The sequence below is a fragment of the Vipera ursinii genome (assembly GCF_947247035.1).
Source record: "Vipera ursinii genome assembly, chromosome: 1".
NCBI classification, from domain to species: domain Eukaryota; kingdom Metazoa; phylum Chordata; class Lepidosauria; order Squamata; family Viperidae; genus Vipera; species Vipera ursinii.
The window spans coordinates 98795483-98817478 of NC_139512.1; the positions used below are offsets into that span (position 1 = coordinate 98795483).

General features: G+C 35.3%; 1 protein-coding gene across 2 annotated transcripts in view; it reads left to right on the plus strand.

The window, feature by feature from the left end:
- The window catches only part of SBF2 (SET binding factor 2), a 227048-nt gene that overhangs the window by 182482 nt on the left and 22570 nt on the right, over window positions 1-21996 (plus strand). Inside the window, exons 24-33 of one of the 2 annotated variants that reach the window (XM_083350643.1) lie at window positions 157-332; window positions 1005-1150; window positions 1238-1436; window positions 5559-5755; window positions 8706-8843; window positions 9707-9802; window positions 14324-14511; window positions 16057-16233; window positions 17438-17539; window positions 18892-19077. In XM_083350643.1, the coding sequence (XP_083206769.1) occupies window positions 157-332; window positions 1005-1150; window positions 1238-1436; window positions 5559-5755; window positions 8706-8843; window positions 9707-9802; window positions 14324-14511; window positions 16057-16233; window positions 17438-17539; window positions 18892-19077 (1605 nt within the window). The remainder of the gene's footprint in view (window positions 1-156; window positions 333-1004; window positions 1151-1237; window positions 1437-5558; window positions 5756-8705; window positions 8844-9706; window positions 9803-14323; window positions 14512-16056; window positions 16234-17437; window positions 17540-18891; window positions 19078-21996) is intronic. The other variant, XM_083350642.1, reaches the window with a different exon arrangement.

Below are 21996 nucleotides of genomic sequence, written 5' to 3' on the forward strand. Positions count from 1 at the left end.
TTAAAATTATATATTAAGATTTAAAACTTTATAATGATGTATAACTTAGCAATACCATTTTCTATTGCCCTAATGCCAAATCTCCTAAAATCTCTTTATCTTTTATATTTCAGTATTTATGTTTTATCTTCTCTCGTTACATCTTTTTATTTGCAGCTGATCAAGGTAGCTTTTGATGAGGAAGTGAGCCCTGAAGTTGTAGAGATATTTAAGAAGCAGCTGATGAAGTTTCGCTATCCTCAGTCCATCTTCAGTACTTTTGCTTTTGCAGCTGGCCAAACAGCACCTCAGATCATCTTGCCAAAGCAAAAGGAGAAAAACACTTCCTTTCGGTAATGATTTCCCCTTTTATTTATGTGTCACATTTATTAGAAATATTCTTTTAATATTTTAGTGTAGAAATATAGAGCGGAAGGGTGGCCTAGTGGTGAAGATGCTCACCTCCTACTCGGAAGTTTGCAAATTCAATCCTCGGTAGCGGCAGATGTTTCTGTCTCGGCGCAAAGAAAAGATGTCTGCCACGAACTCAGCATAGGTGTCAGGAAGGGCATCCGGCCAGGAAATGCTGAGCTCTATCCAGTCGCCCCGATTCTGCTCAACTAGGAACTACAGGATTGTAAAAAGGGAAAAAATATTTTTAATTTTACTTGATTTAGATTTTATACCAGGCTTTAACAACGGAGGTAGTGCCATATTCCTGAAATAGAAACCAAATTATGGTGAAAATGAACAAGTAAAATAATAGGGCATTTACTGTGATCAACCCACACGTCTGTATTTCTGATTATTGAAAGAGGAAATGCGTTCTGAATGTCTGTTTAAGGTACACACATGAAAATGGTTTGTGAAAGCTAAACTTCTGGGCATAATCGTAGACTCGATAGTATGCCACTCATTGAAGTAAAGCTCAACACAAACATTTTGGAGGAAAGAGGAGAATGTACAGTTGCTAGCGTTCTCTTTCAGCAAAAGTACAAATATTTTTACTTTTTTTCTGAATTTAGCACTCTTTCAAAAACAATTGTAAAAGGAGCAAAACGTGCAGGGAAAATGACAATTGGCCGGCAGCACTTACTAAAAAAAAAGACAGGAACAATCATAGAGGAAAGGGCAAATCGTCCTGGATGGAATGAAGAAGATGATGTCTCAGGTAATAATAGATTGGAGCCCCTTTTTTGCCACTGTCTTGTTACACAAGTCACTATACGCTAAGCTACTAAAATTATTGCACCTTTAGTTTCAGATGACAGTGAAATGCACACGGGTGGTACTTTGAAAGCATCCGAAAAATCAACAATGGAGCAGCTAGTGGAAAGAGCTTGTTTTAGAGACTATCAGCGTTTGGGGTTAGGAACCATCAGTAATAGTTCTTCACGTTCAAAAACAGAATACTTTCGAATAACAGCTTTAAACAGGATGTATTCCCTTTGCAGAAGGTAAGCCAGCTTACTTATTAACATAGATCTAAGTTACATGAAGAAGGGACACGGTGGCTCAGTGGGTTAGGACTCTGAGCTTGTCGATCAGAAGGTCGGCAGTTTGGCGGGTCGAATCCCAAGTGCCGCGTAACAGAGTGAGCGCCTGTTACTTGTCCCAGCTTCTGCCAACCTAGCAGTTCGAAAGCACGTAAAAATGCAAGTAGAAAAATAGGGACCACTACGGTGGGAAGGTAACAGCGTTCCGTGCACCTTTGGCGTCTAGTCATGCCAGCCACATGGACCACGGAGACGTCCTCGGACAAGCGCTGGCTCTTCGGCTTTGAAACGGAGATGAGCACCGGCTCCTAGAGTTGGAAACGACTAGCACACATGTGTGGGGGAATCTTTACCTTTACCTTTTAAGTTACATGATCCAATTGTCACAATTTTTAGTCTATATTGCAAATGGCTGAAAAAAACATTCTTTATCTCTGTGGAGGGAAGACTTCTAGCTCAGTATAAAAGCAGAGGGTTTGTTTGTAAAAATCTCAAATAAAATTCCTGACATCTGCAGATTGGATTAGGAAAGACAGTGCTTCAATTCACTGAATATGATATGGTATTAATCTAATTGGATCAGTAATTGGACCCTTATATTTCTAAACAAGAGGATATTTAGTTTGTTGATAACTAGATTATCATCTGCGTGCAGTCATTCATGAGATACCAACATTTTAAAATTATTTGATCTACAATTTTTCTCATTGCAATACTAATTTGATTAATGTTTATCAGCAAATAAAACACTTTAGCTTTTAAAAATTTTTGATGTAGAATCTGATGTATATAGAAAATATTAAGAGTTAAGGGTATAGTCAGAAGTTAGGATTTCTAGGATTTAGCAACCATAAAGACTGCTCAATAAAACTGCCAATTTTTTTAATTTTTTGTCGGCATTTGTTTAGATACTCATAATCTTCCCATTACAACTATTTAAACACTACAGACTGGTTTCAGATGGATAGTTTAGGAATGTTATCAGTCACTGAGTAATTTCCCTTTATAAGCATAAGTGTCTGTTGTGCTGCTCCCTTTGTACTTTTTACCCAGTACTTAACTACTGTAGTTCTGTTTTTGTATTTTTTTTAATTTGTTGACAGTGGCCTACCAGAGAGAAGAGAGATTGTTGCTGAAAATGGATCACTGCCCTTGTAGAGTTTTTTTTAAAGTTTTTAAAAAGTTTTTAAAAGTTTTTTTTCCTCACTATATCTTTGTGAGAACTGTTCTCAGCCTCAGAAAGCAATATCTTTTTTAACTGCCTATCTATTTCAAATACTTAAATATTTTTACCAAATTTGTTCATTTTGCATCCAGGAACTTTCATTCAAGAACATTTCATTCATTCATCCTTGATTTTGGTGTTAAATCTCTCTCTGTGTGTATCTCTATGTGTAGAATGATAGCTCACACGTAGCTAGAGACTGAAAAGTTGGGTGAGAGAAGACTTTGATATTGATATAAACAGGCAAAACAAAGCAGTGTTTTTTTTAATCGACTGCATGAAATAGACTAATATTGTTAAGGTCAGGTTGTCTGCTAACAATGACCTGTGAAAACTTACACAGAGCCCCCAACTTACTGCTAAGCTTGTAAGCTGCCCCGAGTCTTCGGAGAAGGACGGGATATAAATGGAATTAAAATAAAATAAAAACTTTAGGCTGGAGGAAACCTCACTTGAATTTGCAGCATCATAAATGGCTGAATGAATTGAATTGCAATAGATCCAGAAAAAAATGGCTTTGTTGCCCAAGCAGACAGTATCATGGAAATAAGCGTTTTTGAGTTGGTGTTGAATAAAGACAAATGCTTAATGCTTAATTAAAAGGGGTCCTGGAGAGGTGAAAGAATAGGGCCCAGAGTTTCAGCTACTTCACTAGTATTTTTATTCCTGTTCCTCTTCTTTCAGAATCCTATCTCTTCCAGGAAGCGTACCTATATGACTTTATTCAAATTAAATAAGTTTTATTGTACATTTTAGAAATTATAACACTATTGCTAACATTAGTTGTGTAAAAGGCATCTTAGGCAGATCATTTATACAATGGTGTACAGGAAAAATCTCCAGTACATTTGTATCAGTCATTGGAATATGAAAAAGAAAAACATCCAGTGAATTTTGCAACCACCCTTGGGAATGTACTACTTTCATAAGAGCTTAATTACTTTATTTTTTAAAACTGTGTTTAATATGCAAGTTTGTGTTGTGTATTTCCAAAACATACAGATCATCAGAAATATTTTAAATGTGTTTATTTTCATATATGCACAAATAACCACAGATACTTTCATCCAAATTCAAGTTATTAAAAAATGTTCCAAAACTCTAGAATCTTGTTGGAAAACTTGAACAAAACTTTTCAGCTGAATATTTTTTTTAAAAAAAAGTTATATAATCAGCTATTTGTATACTACAGCATTAAACAGATTTTGTGGCAAGCTGGAGTTTATTTCTTCTCAAGGCCAAAATATTGATTGTGTTACATTTGGAACATCTAAACTTTTTTGTTCATAGAAAGTAAATACTTATAAACAGTTAGTTGTGGACAAGTATGAAATATACATGTTATTTTTTATTGGTTTCTGTAGTGACTGCCTTACTTTTGTATGATGCTAAAGATGCCTTCTATTATACAACATATTAATATAATTATAAATAAAAATAATATAATTAAGCTGTTAGAGCAAAACATAGAGATAGAATTACTGGGCCAATTCAGCAGAATGAAGAAAAGGACCCAAGGGCATGAGTTGCATTAAATTATTGTTTCTAATAACCTTTATTTTAATACTTAATCCAATAATATGTTAAGAATTGTTCTGTTCCTTCTTTTTAATTACTTAACGTGGAAAAATAATAATAAAAACGTTCCTTAATTTTGAACCTGCAGAGTTGAGTACGGACAATAAAGACACCTGTGCATTCAGCTCTGCCCATTCCTACCTCTAGAGTTTGGAAGAAATATAAAGGCATTTGGCAATTACACGCATGAGGCACTTATAGTAGAACCTCTTTCCTACTTTGGATCAGTACAAATTAGTGGAGAATTTTACTGACTATAACTGAAAATAAATCACAGCATATGTGATCAGCACTAGCCAGATTGGAAAAGAAAAAGATAGGCAAGAACTTGGCAGTCAGAATTTTTGACTTGGCTGCCAATAATTATTGGCTGTTCCCAGCCAATATTTATGAAATACTGTGTATTGGTGCTCTGTTTTGTAAAGGAAATAGTAGGTTAAAATAAGCTGTTGAAGTAAAAATATTTTCATCAACCTCCTATAAAAATATTGTTTCCATTAAAATTGTCACTTCCGGAGGATTGCAATGCTTACCTTACTACAGAACATAACCCTACCAATAAAAAAATGGTATTAATGCCATTAGCAAATTGTAGGAAATCTGGACTGAAAAGGAGCTGCTGAAAAGAACCAAAGGGAAAAGTCTACCAGCAGAAAGTCACTTGTGGGGGAGGGCTGATATCTTGACTTCTCAATAGCGTGCAGGTAATAGAATCTATTTTACATATTCAATTGTATGAAAGTAATGTTTTTGAACCTGCTTCCTGAAAAGGGACAAAAAGCTTACTTTAATATTGATCAAGTTAAAATGATGAAAAATTGCTAAAAGTTTAAGCATGCAGTTTTTTTTCCTGAAGTAGTTTACAATGCATATACAGTATATATTTTTAAAAGCTTATTGTGTGGGAAGATTTATAAACAAGAACACACACACACACCCCAACAGGTTTTAGACAGTCCAATGAATAGTGGGCTTCTGACTCTTTGGGCTATGGCAGATTTGACAGGAAATTACCCTAGACTGGAAATATCTGTTAAAACAGAAAGAGGTGATATGTTGATGTGTTAGGTGGTCTTGTTTGGGTTGTTGCCACTGCTTCTCGGTGTCAGAACAAAGGTGTTTATTAGCTCTTGGAGTTTTCAGAAGTTCTAAGTTCACACAGTGTCTAATCTGTTGTTATACTGGAAACTGACCAGGAGAATTTTGTAATGAGAAGTCACATTAGCTTTTCTTTATAACCAATTCCATTGTATGTCTTCCCCTTTTTCACTTTATTCCAGTTACCCAGGATTGCTAGTGGTACCTCAGTGCATACAGGACAGCAGCCTGCAGAGAGTAGCTCGCTGCTATCGACACAATCGCTTGCCTGTGGTATGTTGGAAAAACTCAAAAACAAGTACATTCCTGTTTCGAGCTGGTGGTTTCCATGGGAAAGGAGTTGTTGGCCTTTTCAAATCACAAAATACACAAACCTCAGGTGAGGTTATGTTTTGTATGAATAATCTCATAGAATGGGAAGGTGTTTATATCATCAGTTTTTATTACATTGTGCCAGTCTTTACAAATACTTTAGGTCTTTCTAAAAAAAACCTAATACTTTCTCCAAACAAGTGTCTCCAGATGTTAATCTCCACACAGGTAAAATGTACTGGTAGTTAAAATGCACTTGGAGGGAAGTTGAATGGGGTAAATTATCCTAGTGTATCATGTATCATGGAACCTATATCTAATAAATGCAAAATTATTAAGGTTCGATCTTGTTATAACTTTTAGGGAATAAGAGAAAAATATTTATTGTTTCACTCATTTTTGAGCTTAACTCCTGATCATCTCTGCCATGTAAACAGAGGACATGTTGCCTAGCTAAAACCAACTTGGGCGTCCTCCTGGATTCACGGCTCAATTTTGAAGATCACATAGGATCCGTGACCAGAGGGGCTTTTGCCCAGGTTTGCCTGGTGCGCCAGTTGCGACCCTATCTGGACCGAGATTCCCTACACACAGTCACCCATGGACTCGTGACCTCCCGGTTGGACTACTGCAACGCTCTCTATATGGGGCTGCCCTCGAGGACCACTCGGAGGCTTCAGCTGGTGCAGAATGCTGCTGTGCGAGTTGTGATGGGGGTTTCCCAATACTCCCATGTAACACCTCTACTCTGTGAGCTACATTGGCTTCCGGTTGCCCTCCGGGTGAGATTCAAGGTGCTGGTGACCTATAAAGCCCTAAATGGCTTGGGTCCGGGATATTTGAGGGAACACCTACTGCCGGCATCAAGTTCCCTTCATCCTGTGCGCTCCCACTTGGAGGGCCTTCTCAGGGTGCCGCCTGTAAAAGACTGCTGGAGGATAACACCCAGGGGGAGGGCCTTCTCAGTGGGTGCGCCTGCCCTTTGGAACCAGCTGCCCGTGGAGCTTAGGGCTGCCCCCGACCTTCGGTCATTCCGCCGGGACCTGAAGACCTGGCTCTTTGAGCTTTCCGGTCCAGGCTGAGAGTTTTGTTTTTTTTCCCCTCAGGGATCAAATTTAATTATTTTAACTGTTTTTAACTCTTGTATTGTATTGATGTTTTTAAATACTTTGTAAACCGCCCTGAGTCCTACGGGAAAATGGTATATAAATTCAATAAACTTAAACTTAAACTTATCATACATAGAATGTCTCTTACTCATCAACCCTGACTGCCTACCACACATTCCACAGATGTGACTATTTGCTAGGCAGTGAACTAAAATGAAAATCAGTATTTGTTGTATGAGGTAAGAGTGTGAATATGGTTTATTCTGTGCTTTGGTAACCAATTGACATTATTAGCCTGCTTGAAAAAACTTGCCCTATGGAATTTTTGAAGAGGATAATAAAGAAATGAATAGTTATGTGCAAGTTACATAAGCCATGAATCGTTCAATAATTTAAGATGTGAATAGATTTTAATTGCTTAAATACTTCCAGCATTATCCTGAGAATACTATACTGCTTTGTATGCGTTTGTGCTTTGAATGTATCCACACAATAAAAGAAAATTCTTCAATGTCATTAATCTACAAATCTTTCCTTTTGTTGGTATGTCCATGTAGTACTTTCACGTGTTTAACTGCAAGAATTGAGCAATTGGGGGGGGGGGAATGTATCACCAAGGACTTTGGATTTGCCCCAAGAACAAACCAGTCTCAAAGTCATTGTTTGCTTAAGCCAAACTATATACAAACAGAGACACTTCTAGCCTTTTTCCTCAGAACCCTTTATCCAATGAGTGATTTACTGGTTGTGATTACTCAGTGGTTTCTTGCTACTCCTTCAGATCTTCCAGAGAACAAAGCCTAAGACTGAAAGACATTCTAGAACTGTTTTCAAACTGAGTGTTGCTTGCTTGGGGCAAAAATATATACAGTGCTTAGAAGGGAAAGATTGGAGTGAAAGGTGAAATTGAAAAATTAGTAAAAGTGAATAATACAGGGGGAAAAAAGAGGAAGAAAATGTTGAATTGAAATAAGGATTAAAAAAAGTAGTAACCAGGCTCTAAACAGACAATAGTGAATGTTAGAACAAAAACCTAAATTAAAACCTTAATCTTTTTAGACATTATTTGCCATATTCAGGTTCTCTGGATGTTTGCACCTCTATTGAGATATGGCCATTTATTTATTAAATTTGCTGCATAGTTTCAGGTATATTTTGGAAATGATTAGGTAGTGCTTCAATCATCATATGAGTCTTGGGTCCTCTTTGCTTTTCAGTAAAATGTTCCTTTTTTCCAGGCTTCTTCATAAGCCTAAAGAAAAAGTATGGCTGCTTTGTGAGTTAATTGAATCAGTTCCATAAAACAGCTGCATCTTTTTTTTTCCAGGCTTGTGCAAAAGCCCTCCTAAAGTGAGTTTCTTTAATAAACAGCAAAGTGGTGCTATGCTTCCATGAGTCCAAAGCATTTCTTCTGAATCCTTTTCAGAGCATGCATCGCTGTTTATTCATGCTCATATGAGTAGGCCAGTGGGAGAACAATATATGGAAGAGCAGAAAATGCTTGTGTATCCATAAATAACATTATATTGTACCTACTGGAAGAGTAAAGGTATCTTCATGAGGATATTTTAGAGGCAGCATTCTTCATTAATATTTATGTTTTGATTTCATCTGCAGGCAGAATAATTAACCCTAAAATTGCCTCATATTACTTTCACAGTGATAGATGTTTATATGTCTTATCCAGGCTGGGATGAACTTATAATCTGTTTCCTGTATTTAGTTTTTTATTTATTCAATTTTATTTTTAATTTGAGTAGTTATAATTATTTTATCTGCCCAGAATCACAAGAGCAGATTTCAGGTAACTAAATAAATACATCAATTGGATGCTGTTTTCATTTCAGAGAAGTGAAATGTCCTGTACAAATCAAGAGTTTAATCTGTTTCCTGCATTTGTTTGCATAGCTCCTACATCACTTGAATCATCAAGCAGCATAGAACAAGAAAAATACCTTCAAGCCTTACTGAATGCAATTTCTGTCCATTGCAAATTGAATGGTAATAATACTCTTACCATCAGACCAGCAATTGCTTTATCTCCAGGTAATATGATCCTTTTGGATAGTTTTGTTAAAATGCAACATTTAAAAAGAAAATGTTATATTTATAATGAACTTTCTTCTAGTTTGATTTTCACATTATATTCTCTCATTGCCTTAATAAATCATTGCCTAAGGTAGCTGATTTATCTCTGAAATTTTTGCAAGTATACTTCTCATGTAAAATACAAAAGTAAAATACTCTGAACTTAATTAAAATTGCTAGCTAGTGAAATTCTGTGTCACATACGTGAACAGTACTTTAGGTCTATTAGAAATTTGCAAGCAATTTGAAATGCTTAACATAGCTTTATCAACATACATATAAATATGTCTTGAAGGTGAAAGGTTAAAATGTGATATGCTTTTTGCAGAATAGGTCTGGATAAAGCCATTAAGAAATGCATTAATATTCTATTTCAGTTGTCATGTGATGAAACCTGTAGGGTTCAAACAAAGGTAACGCTGCTGTTTTAGATACAGGAGCATGCAACTTGCCAAGTTTGTCCATTTGGCTTAATCAGTTGGTGAAATCAAGTGTATCTAAATTCTGGCTTTTTCATAACATAACCCCGTCACCAATTGTGCATGCTTTGCTTCATTTGTTGTTAAATACTTTGTGTCAGCCATGCCTAACTTCCTGTGATGCTGCAAATGTATACTTGCTATTCCTAATTATGTGTAATGTCTCTTAAATGTGGAAAAGTGGCAGCAGCTAGATAAACGAACCATTAAAAGAATATTTCTATATATGTGTCATTTTTGTTTTCAACTACAGGGTTCGAATTAGGGTAATATATATAGGTAATGTGTCAACTTGAATGATATTTTACATTTAATCTCTCCATTCTTTTTGACTGACTTTAGGCACTGAAAGGAGGGCTTCAAGAATGTCTACTGTGTTTAAGCAGGTAGTGCCAGGACATTTGGATGTAAATCTATCCAATAGCTTTGCTCGAGGAGGTTAGTAAGACTAGTTCAAAGCCTACCCATGGATGTAAGGGTTATTCTTGCATTTTGCCTCACTTAATTGCATTATACACACACAAATTAGAACTTTTTATTAAAATTGCCTGATTTGCACATAAATACATGAGTATGCATTTTGAAATAAAGATTGCATATGCAAACAAATATGCATATAGTTATTGTCATTTGGTGTTTTTTTTTTTTGCATCAGCAATAAGGACTGGTAACAATTATGTTTTTCTAGACTTCAACTGTGGACATTTTATCAGATGGGAGATGCCATGAACATATTTTTATATATTAAATAAATATAAACATTTTTTTAAAAAGAACATATTTTAGGTGGAATTCTAGGTAGGCCATCTGTCATAACATTTACATTCAATATTTGACCACATGCACAGAATATGAAAGTACATACAGATCATTTGAGGACAGTGCTTTCTCTTCATAAAATAGAATAGCCATGATTTCCAGCAGCTATTTTCTGCACAATCACAAATGTGGATCATTAAAGTAATAATAAAAGTAATTTCTGTATAAATTGATTATAGATGATAATGTTTTAATAATGAATAGATTAGAAACTACAGTAATGGAAGAGGTTTTTTTAAAATATAATAAATCCTTTATTGTAACTGCCCTAAAATTTATAATTTATCATGTGTGACAACTGACAAATAAGCTTATAACAAAGGTTTCACTTGTTAAGACTGACGCTTAAAGACAAAATGCCTTCAAAGTTAGAGTTATTCTTAGAATTAAATTGAGCTCAAATTTAATAGTGTTTGCACAAATCACAACTGGCTACTCTGAAGTTTCTTACCGACACATAATTTAGAAAGCAATAGCTGTTTTTTGTTGTTTCTATTGATAGGAGTTTAAATATTTTATCATCTACTGCAACTCACCCAGAATCTGCCAGTAGATTTCTATCTACTTCTTTTTCTACTATCTCTAATATAACAAATTACAGACAGTGCTGAATTTGGAAGTCAAACTTATTTAATTTGGGATAGATTAGGTGTAATGGTATGGATTCACTATAGCAGTACTCTATAGTGTCAGCCTGAGAAGAGTTTTGTCTACTAATAGAGTAGAATCATAGAGTAGACATGTTTCCACTAGCTTCTACTAAGACCAGTCATTGTATTGGTTGGAATGCCTATGACAGCATGTAGGAGATTCATACGCATCGTATTGGAAAAATGTAGTTGCCAAAGTCACCAAAAGCTTGCCTAGATTTATTCTGTAAGCAGTCCAAAAAATATTTAGGGTTCCCCACAGAACAGTAAGATAAATCTCAGATAGCAATAATTTCTTTCTGTGTAATTAAGTAATTTCTCTCCCAGTCATTGCTCTCATAAAATCTTAATATAATAAAGAAACATGCTGGGGGTAGAAACTATATTCACTTTTTTTCTTCTTTCACATGACAATTTACCTCCATAATGCCAGGAGTACCAAAAAGAAGCAATTTACTGTAACAGTAACTGTGAATTCAGCCTCGTATTTAATTTAGAACTTTCTTGGCAACATTTTTATATTTTGGGATGAAATATCTTTTCAAAACATTATGATATTAATACTTATTTGTAGTCTTACTTTCAGAAGATTGCGTATATTAGCTGACTATATAATGTAGATTTCATATAAAAGCATTCCATTTCTAGGAAATCTCAAGGGAAAAAAAATCAGAACCATAAGCAAGGAAGCCGTATTTAGAGTGATTACAACTATCAGCATAATTAAGTGCAATTAAATGCTATGTGAATGTTCTTGACTGATGTAATATTTTTGTCATTTGTCATCTTTGCCATTTAGCATGAATGGATGATACCCATTTTTTAATATGTTCTCTGTCTTGATTATAAAGAATTATAAAGAATACAAAACCAGAAGAAAACTGCCTTAGTTGGCAGAAACATCTTACTGGAGTACTTTCTTGGTCAGTTTTAAACAATTTAAAACATGTGCCTTTCTTTTTAAAAATTAAGTCAATATTTAAAAGACAAGAATTCTGCCACCCTTCCTTATGAATCTGTTAATAAGGCTGTCAGATTGCAAAGTTTTTGTGAACAAATGATTGCATTTAAGAATACAGTAAAAATTGCTAGAAATAAAGTCTTTGACTTAGGTTTGAATTATAGGATACTTATTCAAGTCTATGAGCAAGGTTGAACATCCAGGTTAACCTTCAGCCACCTAAATATTTCTTAAATTGTAACATTAGTGGAATAAAACGTTTCAAAAGGAATGACATTCCTTGTTGCTCTCAAATTATTTAATGTTTTTCTAATGCTAGAAAAATTTAAAATCAAAGCTAAAATGCTTTTCCTTAAGAATCAGAAGTCATTTCAGTGAATTTCTATTTAAATATACAGCTCCATTATACAGCATGATTTAATCAGCTTGATACTGTAAGACTAGATATTATGTTTAATAGTCAATGTACTAGTGCTATAGAATAGGCTGAACAAAACCAAAATTTTGCATGTTAATAATTTGATTGCACAAACACATGGTTTGCATGGTGCTTGAAATAAAGAGATACAGAGATACATTTGTTTGATCTTTCATCCTGCATTGATTTTATTCTACTACCAATAACAACAAATAATAGTGATAATTGTGAATTTTGAACTGATACATTTTTCCAGAATTGGTTTTCATAGTGGACACTCTTCCAATTGGTACAATTCACTGTCACGTGGCTGTTATGCATGTCTGCATTTACTACAGTGCCATAAATGTTATCCTATATGACAACTGATCTACACTTTTTCTCCTTGCAGCTTGATTTAGAGATTGATGCTAGCTGTTAAAACTCAAATGTTACAAGCCATTATTTTTATCATAATCAGAGCAGTAGAAATATTCAAGTAATCTTTCTTTTTTTCTGTTCAATTTGCTATGACTGCTTTATTGCAATGTCCTCCCCATTGCTTTTCCTTTTCCTCCTGCCCTTACTGATAACTGCCAGTGGTTGGGTACAGAGATAAATGTTTCATACAAATTCCAAATTAGAAAGAATCTAAATTTACCACCTCTTTTATTATGTGTATCAATGCACATTAAAGAAACTAGTTTGGTTTGCTTAGGCATGAAATATAACTGACAGGCCATAAGCATTATGTTTATTGCATAATGTTTATACTCCGTTCACTTACCGAAAAACTAAATCATGAAGAACTTTTGATACACAAGTACTCTTGCTCACATAAATACTAATAGTTATTAAAAAGGGAATAAACATCTAAATTATAAGATAAAATAGAGTCCATATATCTATTAGCTTGTTTTAAGTATTATCTTATGATCATAAGAGATTTGAAACTTACCTATATATACTTTAATCACTGTAACCCTTCACTGGCAAATGTGGTAATCTGCATGTATTTTTCAATCTGCAATCATTGCTTTTTATGTAGTGCAAGGTGTAATCAAGCCCTGTTTTAATAATGGCAAAAGGGGAAGTGATGCTTTGTTTTAGACTTCTTTCATTATTATTATTTTTTAAGAAATGTATAATGTGATCATTTTGTCATCTAATGTTCTTGAATGGCAACTGATTATTTAATTATTTATTAGTAATAATAAAGATTGCTTACCATTTTCTTTATTTCGGAGATTACTTTAAATAATAGTTTACCATCTTCAGTTTCATCACTAAAAGTCAGTAATATTTGTGTGGCAACACTTCATTACTTTTTAATCATGTCTGTTCCTATAATACAGTTTCTCAGTAATAATATCAATTGATCTGGAATTCTCAGCTGCATTACTAATTTTGTTGAGCAGTGACCCTCAGACCAAACATGATTTATATTTTAATACACTTGCTGTTTTCAAAGAGCATGTTACTTCACATTACACTTTTCTAGGGCCAGAAGAGTTGAGGAACCATTGATGGGAAACAGTAGAATCCACTTAGCTCTATTACATGTAATGACCATCTACACTGTAATGGTAGCATATTTCTGGCATCAGCTAGATTGCTCCGATCATATGACTAACTTCAGTCTTAGTGCCTGAGGAATAAGAAATCACATGGCCCAAGTTCAGTGTACTAATGTTAGTAGCAATATAGGAAGTGGTTTTATAATGGCATATATGCCAACAGCATCATATTAATTAGTAACTGCTTTTTTCTGTTCTCTAATCCCAATGCAAATTAATTTACTTCACTTAAAAGAGGCACACTGGTTCTAGGTAATGTGATTACACAATATCTACAGCCTGCTGAATATACAGAATTGGGAGCCTCATAAAGTATTAAACATGAGGTGATTTGAATGTGATTATTATGGTCAATCATAGTTATCAATTCAGAGCAGGTATGTTATATGTAATGTAATTGATTATAATAGCAATGCAAATATGTTTCAAAGTAATATACACATAGGACATTTGCAACTGCCCAGAGGCATTGGGAGGCAGCATATAAATTTAATTTGAAAACCTCATGCATGCGAAAATGCAAAATATTTCATTACATGTTTAATTTTTATGAAGGTGTGTGGGCCAGCCTGCGTTCTAGTGGTCGATTTATCAGCACTCAGATGCCATTCCTTGATGTGGGTGCAAGATTAGCAGGAAAAGATGGTTCACCTTCATACACCAGCAGCAGTGCCTATTTGCAGAACCGACTCCTCAAGCGACAAGCTGCTCTTTACATATTTGGAGAAAAATCTCAACTCAGAGTATGTCTGTTTTCCATATACACTTCTAGGCTTTTGGGGGGATAATATTTTGACTTGTTTATAACTGTAATGCAACACAACAGTGAACTGTGTCCATTGGAACGCTCTTGGTTTCAATAAGTCTTAAATCTCAGAATCGTGCTGGACTGCAGGATCTCAGTTGAAATATCATAGGGACAGGGATTCTGTCCTTTCAGAGTCTTTCAAGAGATACTCCATACATTATTAGAAGCAGCAAAATCAGAAAGAAAGGAAGCTGCTAAGAAGCATCCCCGAAAACCTCCCTAAAGGCCTAAAATGGTATCACCAAAACTTGTCAATCCAGTCTTGAGGTACTGGAGAGCACAGGAGTAGAACCCTGCAAGTTTCATATGGCTGGGGGAACTCAAGTTGCCCATCCCTGCATTAGAATATAATGTGTGCAAAGCTGCCCCCCACTACACAGTGACCACTGAGAGCAACATGTTGAACTTGATACCTGGAGCCTAACAATATAATTTCATTATTAGTTTAAATTTAAGTTATTTTATTCTGTTAAAATTAAAGACTATTTGTCGCAGTCCATTCTTTTCAGTGGAATGGTTGTTGAGTAGAGTGTCCACACATATATGCGTATACGCGTATAACTAACTACACAAATGTCATTTTTACATATGACTGGAAGATCTGAATACGATTGCATTTACTTATTATTGTTCAGTGTTGTGTTTATTCATTTAACATATTTCATAATAGCATTTCAGGACCATGATTTTCATGAGGAAGCTTATGACACAAAATGGTAGATTCAGTACTAAATTTTAAAAGTACCTCAAGTTTCCATTGTTGTTAGTTAAGCCAAGTAAAATACAGTCAAATGTATAACAGCAGCAAATACCATAAAACTTTTTAAAATTGAAATCTAGTGGCAATTTTAAAGCACAGGTTGGTTTTCAGCCAATCAGCAGATTTGGATCCAAACCATAACAATTATATATAATATTAACAGTATGCATAGCAAAATGTTCCTGCAACATTTATAGTGGTGTCCCAACAAAGTCACATAAACTGAGAAACCCTTGAAATCATAATAGCACTTTTATATTCAGTAACATCCGCTATAATCTTCTCTCCCAGTATCCAAAACTTCTCTCCTAGGCTATCATAAAAAAGGAAAAGTCCAAACGTGGACTTTTCATTACCATTTTTCATATTATTCTAATTAGATTCCAGGGAAGAGAAAAACCACAGTCTGCATTACATTGATTTTGTAATTTTGATACAAGGATCTGCATAATATTTTTTAAAATGTACTGTTATCACATTACAGAAAAATAGACCAAAAAGAGAAGGTCAAGAAGTCATTTGAGCTTTGCAGCCAAAAAACAAATACAAGGAAAGTTATGTAAGATATATATTATGCCTAGTAATACCATGTCATTTGAAGTCTCAGAAAAAATGTTAAGTTCTTCCAAAAAACGGGGTAGCAAAACTAAATCCTTTAATAAATATTTTAAGTGTATGTTTAACATGAATAACATAAATAAAGGCATTCTTTGTCCACAGGGCTTCAAACTTGATTTTGCTTTAAATTGTGAATTTGTTCCAGTTGAATTTAGTGACATCCGGCAAGTGAAAACTAGTTTTAAAAGACTCATGAGTGCTTGTGTTCCTAGCAATATTCCAGCAGATTCTGAAATAACATTCCTGAAAGCTCTTGGAGAGTCTGAATGGTTCCCTCAGGTAAAGTGATATGGGGCAGTCATAAATGCATGTGATTTCTGAGGGAAAACCAAGGCTATTTTGATTCTGTAAAAAAAATTCATCATCATTTTTTCTGTATTAAATAAAATCTGTATTTCTATAGACACAAATAAACATCCTTCAGTGAATATTTATATAATGGCAAAATGGATTTAACCACTGGGATACTCACTTAATTACAATCAACCATAAAAATGTTGCATTTGGCTATAATAATTTAAATCTTCTCTTTAAGTCAATTTCCATTTTCTGTTGCTTTTTTACAAAAGAAATTCAGTTTAGAAACTATTGTGATAGATTATCCCATAGTAAATGTGTCAGCACTATATTATTGGCTAAGTCAGGATTATGGCACAAGTATATTGAAAATAAATAGAGGTTTTTTTCTTGATAATTGTTTGTATTTAAACATTTTAAGGTTATTTGATATCCAATGTAGGTTACAAGTGTTAGCCAGTCATTTATTTTTTGAAGGCCATTGACAATGCAATGAATTGTATTGTGGAGTTTAATCCCTAGAATCTATATAATTATATCATGTTTTGTAACTGTAAAACATGTAACATGCCACAATATAGTATGAGAGCCAACTGGACTTGAAAAATTTATGAATGAATTCTATATCAAAAGAGAACAGCACCTGGCTAATTCTGGTTGCCAAATCTGGTTAATATTTAAATGGAGGACCATCAGAAAATTGAAGATGTAAAATTAGACTTGTAAGATAAAAACAAATTCTGAAGGAAGGCATTGATCAGTCACTTGTATATTATTGCCAAGAAAATAATATAAATGTGTCCATTAAATCTTTGCTCTGAAGGCAAACTTTAACTAAAGCATTTGATCCATAAAACTCCTTTATGGATCAGTACAAGGGTACCCATATTATTTAAAGCTGTGTAAGCATTTTTATTTAATAGGGGAGAAAAGATGTTCCCTGTCTAATCATGAGGTCTAGAACTACTAATTCAAATGTGGGTCCAAATGAGCAGAAAACCCCCCTCACTGTACTTAATTTTCCATTTTGTTGTTTTTGTTTTAAACTTTGTAATCTATTAGTTCAATAAGGCTTGATTCCAGCTGAGTATCTAATATTTTCAATAGTTTTAATAAAACAAAAAAAATAGTCCTTCTATAAACTATCATTCATCTTAGTAACCTGTTTCCTTTATGTTTTGTATAGCTTCACAGAATAATGCAATTGGGTGTTGTCATATCAGAGCTACTTGAAAACGGTTCCTCAGTTTTAGTTTGTCTGGAAGATGGCTGGGACATCACAGTGCAGGTCAGTTATTATGATCTGCATGTATAGCAGGCAAAGAGTGAGTGACTGGAGTATATTTGGACACGGAGTGTAATATGAAGGGGAAATTAAATAAAAATTCCTTTTGATGCTGCAGAGAAAAGCTTTCCATTAGCAAAGGGAACCAATCCCCTCTAGTGGAAGGGGATTATCTTGATCAAAATGTTTTATACTTAAAGCTCAATTTTATCCTGAAAGCATTTTGAGAATACACAAACGAGAAAGAAATGCATTTCATTTAAAACCCCATCATTCAAAAGAATATCCTGTGAACACTTTTCTAGAGAATTTTAGCTTCATCTCTAAAATTCTTTGTTCCTCTTCACAAACTGAAGTACAATTTCCACAACTGTTTTAAATAAGATGTAATAAGGCCCAGAAAAAAGTAGTATCTCTCATACCTTCTTATCTGCAAATAGTCTTCTCATATACTATTAAAAATGACTTCCTGATGAAAAACTAGAGGTAAGAAATTGTTATCCTATGGAACAAACAAATAAAATAAATATGATTGTATTATTTCAAATATAAGTTTAAAATTTATTTTGTCTTAAATTGAAAATTTCTGAATTTCCATAAAATCTAGCATTATCAAAAATTAGCTATCTGATTTTATTGCTTGAGCCTGATGCTTAATATTTCCATTTATGTCTATGACTAATTCAACCCTGGATTAACCATTAAGCAAAAAAAAAGTCCTTAGGACTCCAAGAGAAAGAGGGTAACATATTTTTCCCCTCTATCTACCAGGCCCTTAACTCTCTCACTACCATACTCAATTTTAGTCAGATTTTTTGTAATTATCCTTTTGTGACATAATCTGCATTTAAAAAAAACATATATTTTTGGCATGGTAACTGACTAAAGTTTAAAAGTTTAATTTGAAGGTGTTATCACATTTCTTTCCTTCTCATAGTGTGAGAGTTTTGAGCTATGCTCAGATCAGAGGTCCCCAACCTTTTGTGCACCAGGGACCGCTTCCATGGAGAAAGGTTTTTCCATGGACTGGAGGGTGCATGGTTTTGTGTGCTGCCTGCATCCTGCAGATGGGGCTTTGCTTGTTTGTGCGGACCAGTTGCTGGCATACTGCGGCCCGGTACTGGTCTATGGACCTGGGGTTGGGGACCCTTGGCTTATAGCATCCATTGGGGTTAATCCTCATGTTGTATCAGGACAATGCAGTTTTGAAGAACTACAATTGAGTAGTTCCAGAAAGTAGATTTATATCTAAACAGAAAAGTCTTATCCTAATGGTAGATGGAAATAAAAAGTGTGTTTGGTTGTGTATATAAAAGTATCCAGTATTAACATGCCAGTATCATTTTGTGGCCTAGGTGGTGTCTCTTGTGCAATTACTCAGTGATCCATTCTATCGAACACTTGAAGGATTCAGAATGCTAATAGAGAAGGAATGGTTATCATTTGGTCATAAGTTCAGCCAGCGCAGTAATTTAACTCTCAATTGTCAAGGAAGTGGATTTGCACCCATTTTCCTGCAGTTCTTGGATTGTGTGCACCAGGTAAGCCTAGATAAATGAGCACATTTATGTACATAATGGATATGTATTCATTTATAAAAATAATAACCTGCATTTTAATTGTTTATAATCAGAAATTGAGAGCCAGTTTGGTGCAGTGGTTAAGGCATAAGGCTAAGAACTGGGAGATCATGTGTTCTAGTTCCACCTTAGGCACAAAACCAGCTGCGTGACCTTGAGTTAGTTACTTTCTACCAATAGAAGAAAATATTTGTAGCTCAGGGTTGAACTGTGGGTACTAGCACTAGCACTGATGATGTTGCTAGCGCAATGAAATATCTGCAAGAAAACTACCATATTCAAAGAGCACCAAGGACCCTGTAGTCGCTTTCTCTCAGTCCTAGGAAGAAGGTAATGGCAAACCACTTCTGAAAAATCTTGCCAAAAAACCTGCAGACACTTATCCAGATAATCTCCAGGAATCTGACATGATTGAACAGAAGAAATTCTGTGTGCCTCGGCATATAGTCATGCTAGCCACCTGACCATGGAAATGTCTTCAGACAACTTTGGCTCCCTCAGCTAAGAAACAGAATAGAATAGAATTCTTTATTCTTTATTGGCCAAGTGTGATTAGACACACAAGGAATTTGTCTCCGGTACATAAAGAGCCTTGGTGGAGCAGTGGGCTAATGCCTCCTTAAGTAACACCAGCTGCTTGCAATTAGTTCAGGTTCGCATCCCACCAGGCTCAAGGTTGACTCAGCCTTCCATCCTTCCGAGGTAGGTAAAATGAGGACCCAGATTGTTGGGGGCAATTAAGCTGACTTTGTAATTATGCCACTTGGGGTGTGTGTGAAAGCCCTAACAAGCAGGCATATACATAGAATGAAGGCTACTGCTAAGCTTGTAAGCCACCCTGAGTCTTCGGAGAAGGGCGGGATATAAATGGAATTAAAAATAAAATAAAATAAATAAAATAAACTCTCAGTGTACATACAAGCAATAAGTGATAAATCATGATCATAATAATAAAATAAAATCATGATAAATCATAAAATACAACTCTCAGTGATGGTCATAGGATATTAAAAAAAATCTAATCATAATAGGATACTAAATAAAAGCAATCAACATAAATTGTGAGATACAAACAACAAAGTTATAGTCATAAAAAGCTAAGGAAATAGGTTATAGGAAAGATGAGAAAGATAATAGTAATAGTAATACTAGGTGGTTTGACATCTCAGGGCATAGGACAGTGTTGTGGGAATTAGTCGTTTAGCAGAGTGATAGCATTGGGGTGGGCACTGTTTTTGTGTCTGGTTGTTTTGGCATGCAATGGCCTATAGCATCATCTTAAGGGAAGAAGTCAGAACAGATCATGTTCAGGATGCGAGGTGTCTGTAGATATTTTCACAGCCCTCTTTCTGGCTTGTGCAATATACAGGTCCTCAATGGAAGGCAGGTGGTTGCAATTATTTTTTCTGCAGTCATAGCTATCTGTTGAAGTCTGTGTCTGTCTTGTTTGTTTGCTGTGCCAAACTAGATAGTTATAGAGCTGGAAATGATAGATTCAATAATCCTTTGCAGAACTGTATCAGCAGCTCCTTAGGCAGTCTGAGTTTTCTGTGCTGGCACAGGAAGAACATTCTTTGTTGGTTTTTGATGACATTTTTCGTGTTAGGCATCCACTTTAAGTCCTGAGATATTATAGAACCTAGAAACTTGAAGGTCCCTACTATTGATACTGTAGTGTTGTCTAGTATTGCAAGAGGTGGTAGAATAGGACAACTTCTCCTAAAATCTACTATCATTTGTACAGTTTTGAGTGTGTTCAGTTCAAGATTGTTCTGGCTGCACCACAGGGCAAGTTGATGGAGTCAGCTGTAGGAGACTTGGCAATTGTTGGTATATCTCAGATGGAGATGGTAGCAATAGCTGACAGTGGTTTCCTCTCAAACCTACAGTAAAACACATTCAGGTCACCTGCCAGTTGTTGGTGGAGTTATTGGAGATGAACACTGCTCCCTAGGGCCGGACACAACTGGACAGGGGAAGCCTTTACCTTTTAATTGAGTTCAGCAGTTATGAAAATGGAGTTATAACCACTATATATTTTTCCAATCTTGTATTCCTTAGCAAATGGGCACATCCTCATCCAAAGTTTTGGCTTATAGAACAGTTGGGAGAAGAGAATCTGTTTTATCTTCTCCATATCATTTTCAAGCAATTTAAATCCCTCCCTCTACATCAAACATTTCAATGAGTCACAAATTTGGGAGTGTAGCTTGATGCAGCAAGAACAGATAACATCAGTGTAAGTTTTATGACCCCTTCATGGATTACTGCCTTGTCGTGGCAAAGGGGCTTGCATAATTCAGTGAAGCTATGAGCTATGCCGTGCAGGGCCACCCAAGATGGACAACTCATAGCAGAGAGTTCTAACAAAACGTGATCCACTGGAGAAGGAAATGGCAACCCACTCCAGTATCTTTGCCATGAAAACCCCATGGAGAGTACCAAAAGGCAAAAAGATATGATGCTGGAAGATGAGCCCCTCAGGTCGGAAGGCGTCCAATATGCTACTGGGGAAGAGCAGAGGGCTAGTACTAGTAGCGCCAGAAAGAGTGAAGCGACTGGGCCAAAGCCGAAAGGACGCTCAGCTGTGGATGTGTCTGGTGGTGAAAGGAAAGTCTGATGCTGTAAAGATTTTTTCTGCATAGGAACCTGGAATGTAAGATCCATGAATCAAGGAAAGCTGGACGTGGTCAAACAAGAGATGACAAGACTGAACATCAACATCTTAGGAATCAGCGAACTAAAATGGACAGGAATGGGTGAATTTAATTCAGATGACCATCAGGTATACTACTGCGGGCAAGAATCCCTCAGAAGAAATGGAGTAGCCTTCATAGTCAATAAAAGAGTAGGAAAAGCAATACTGGGATACAATCCCCA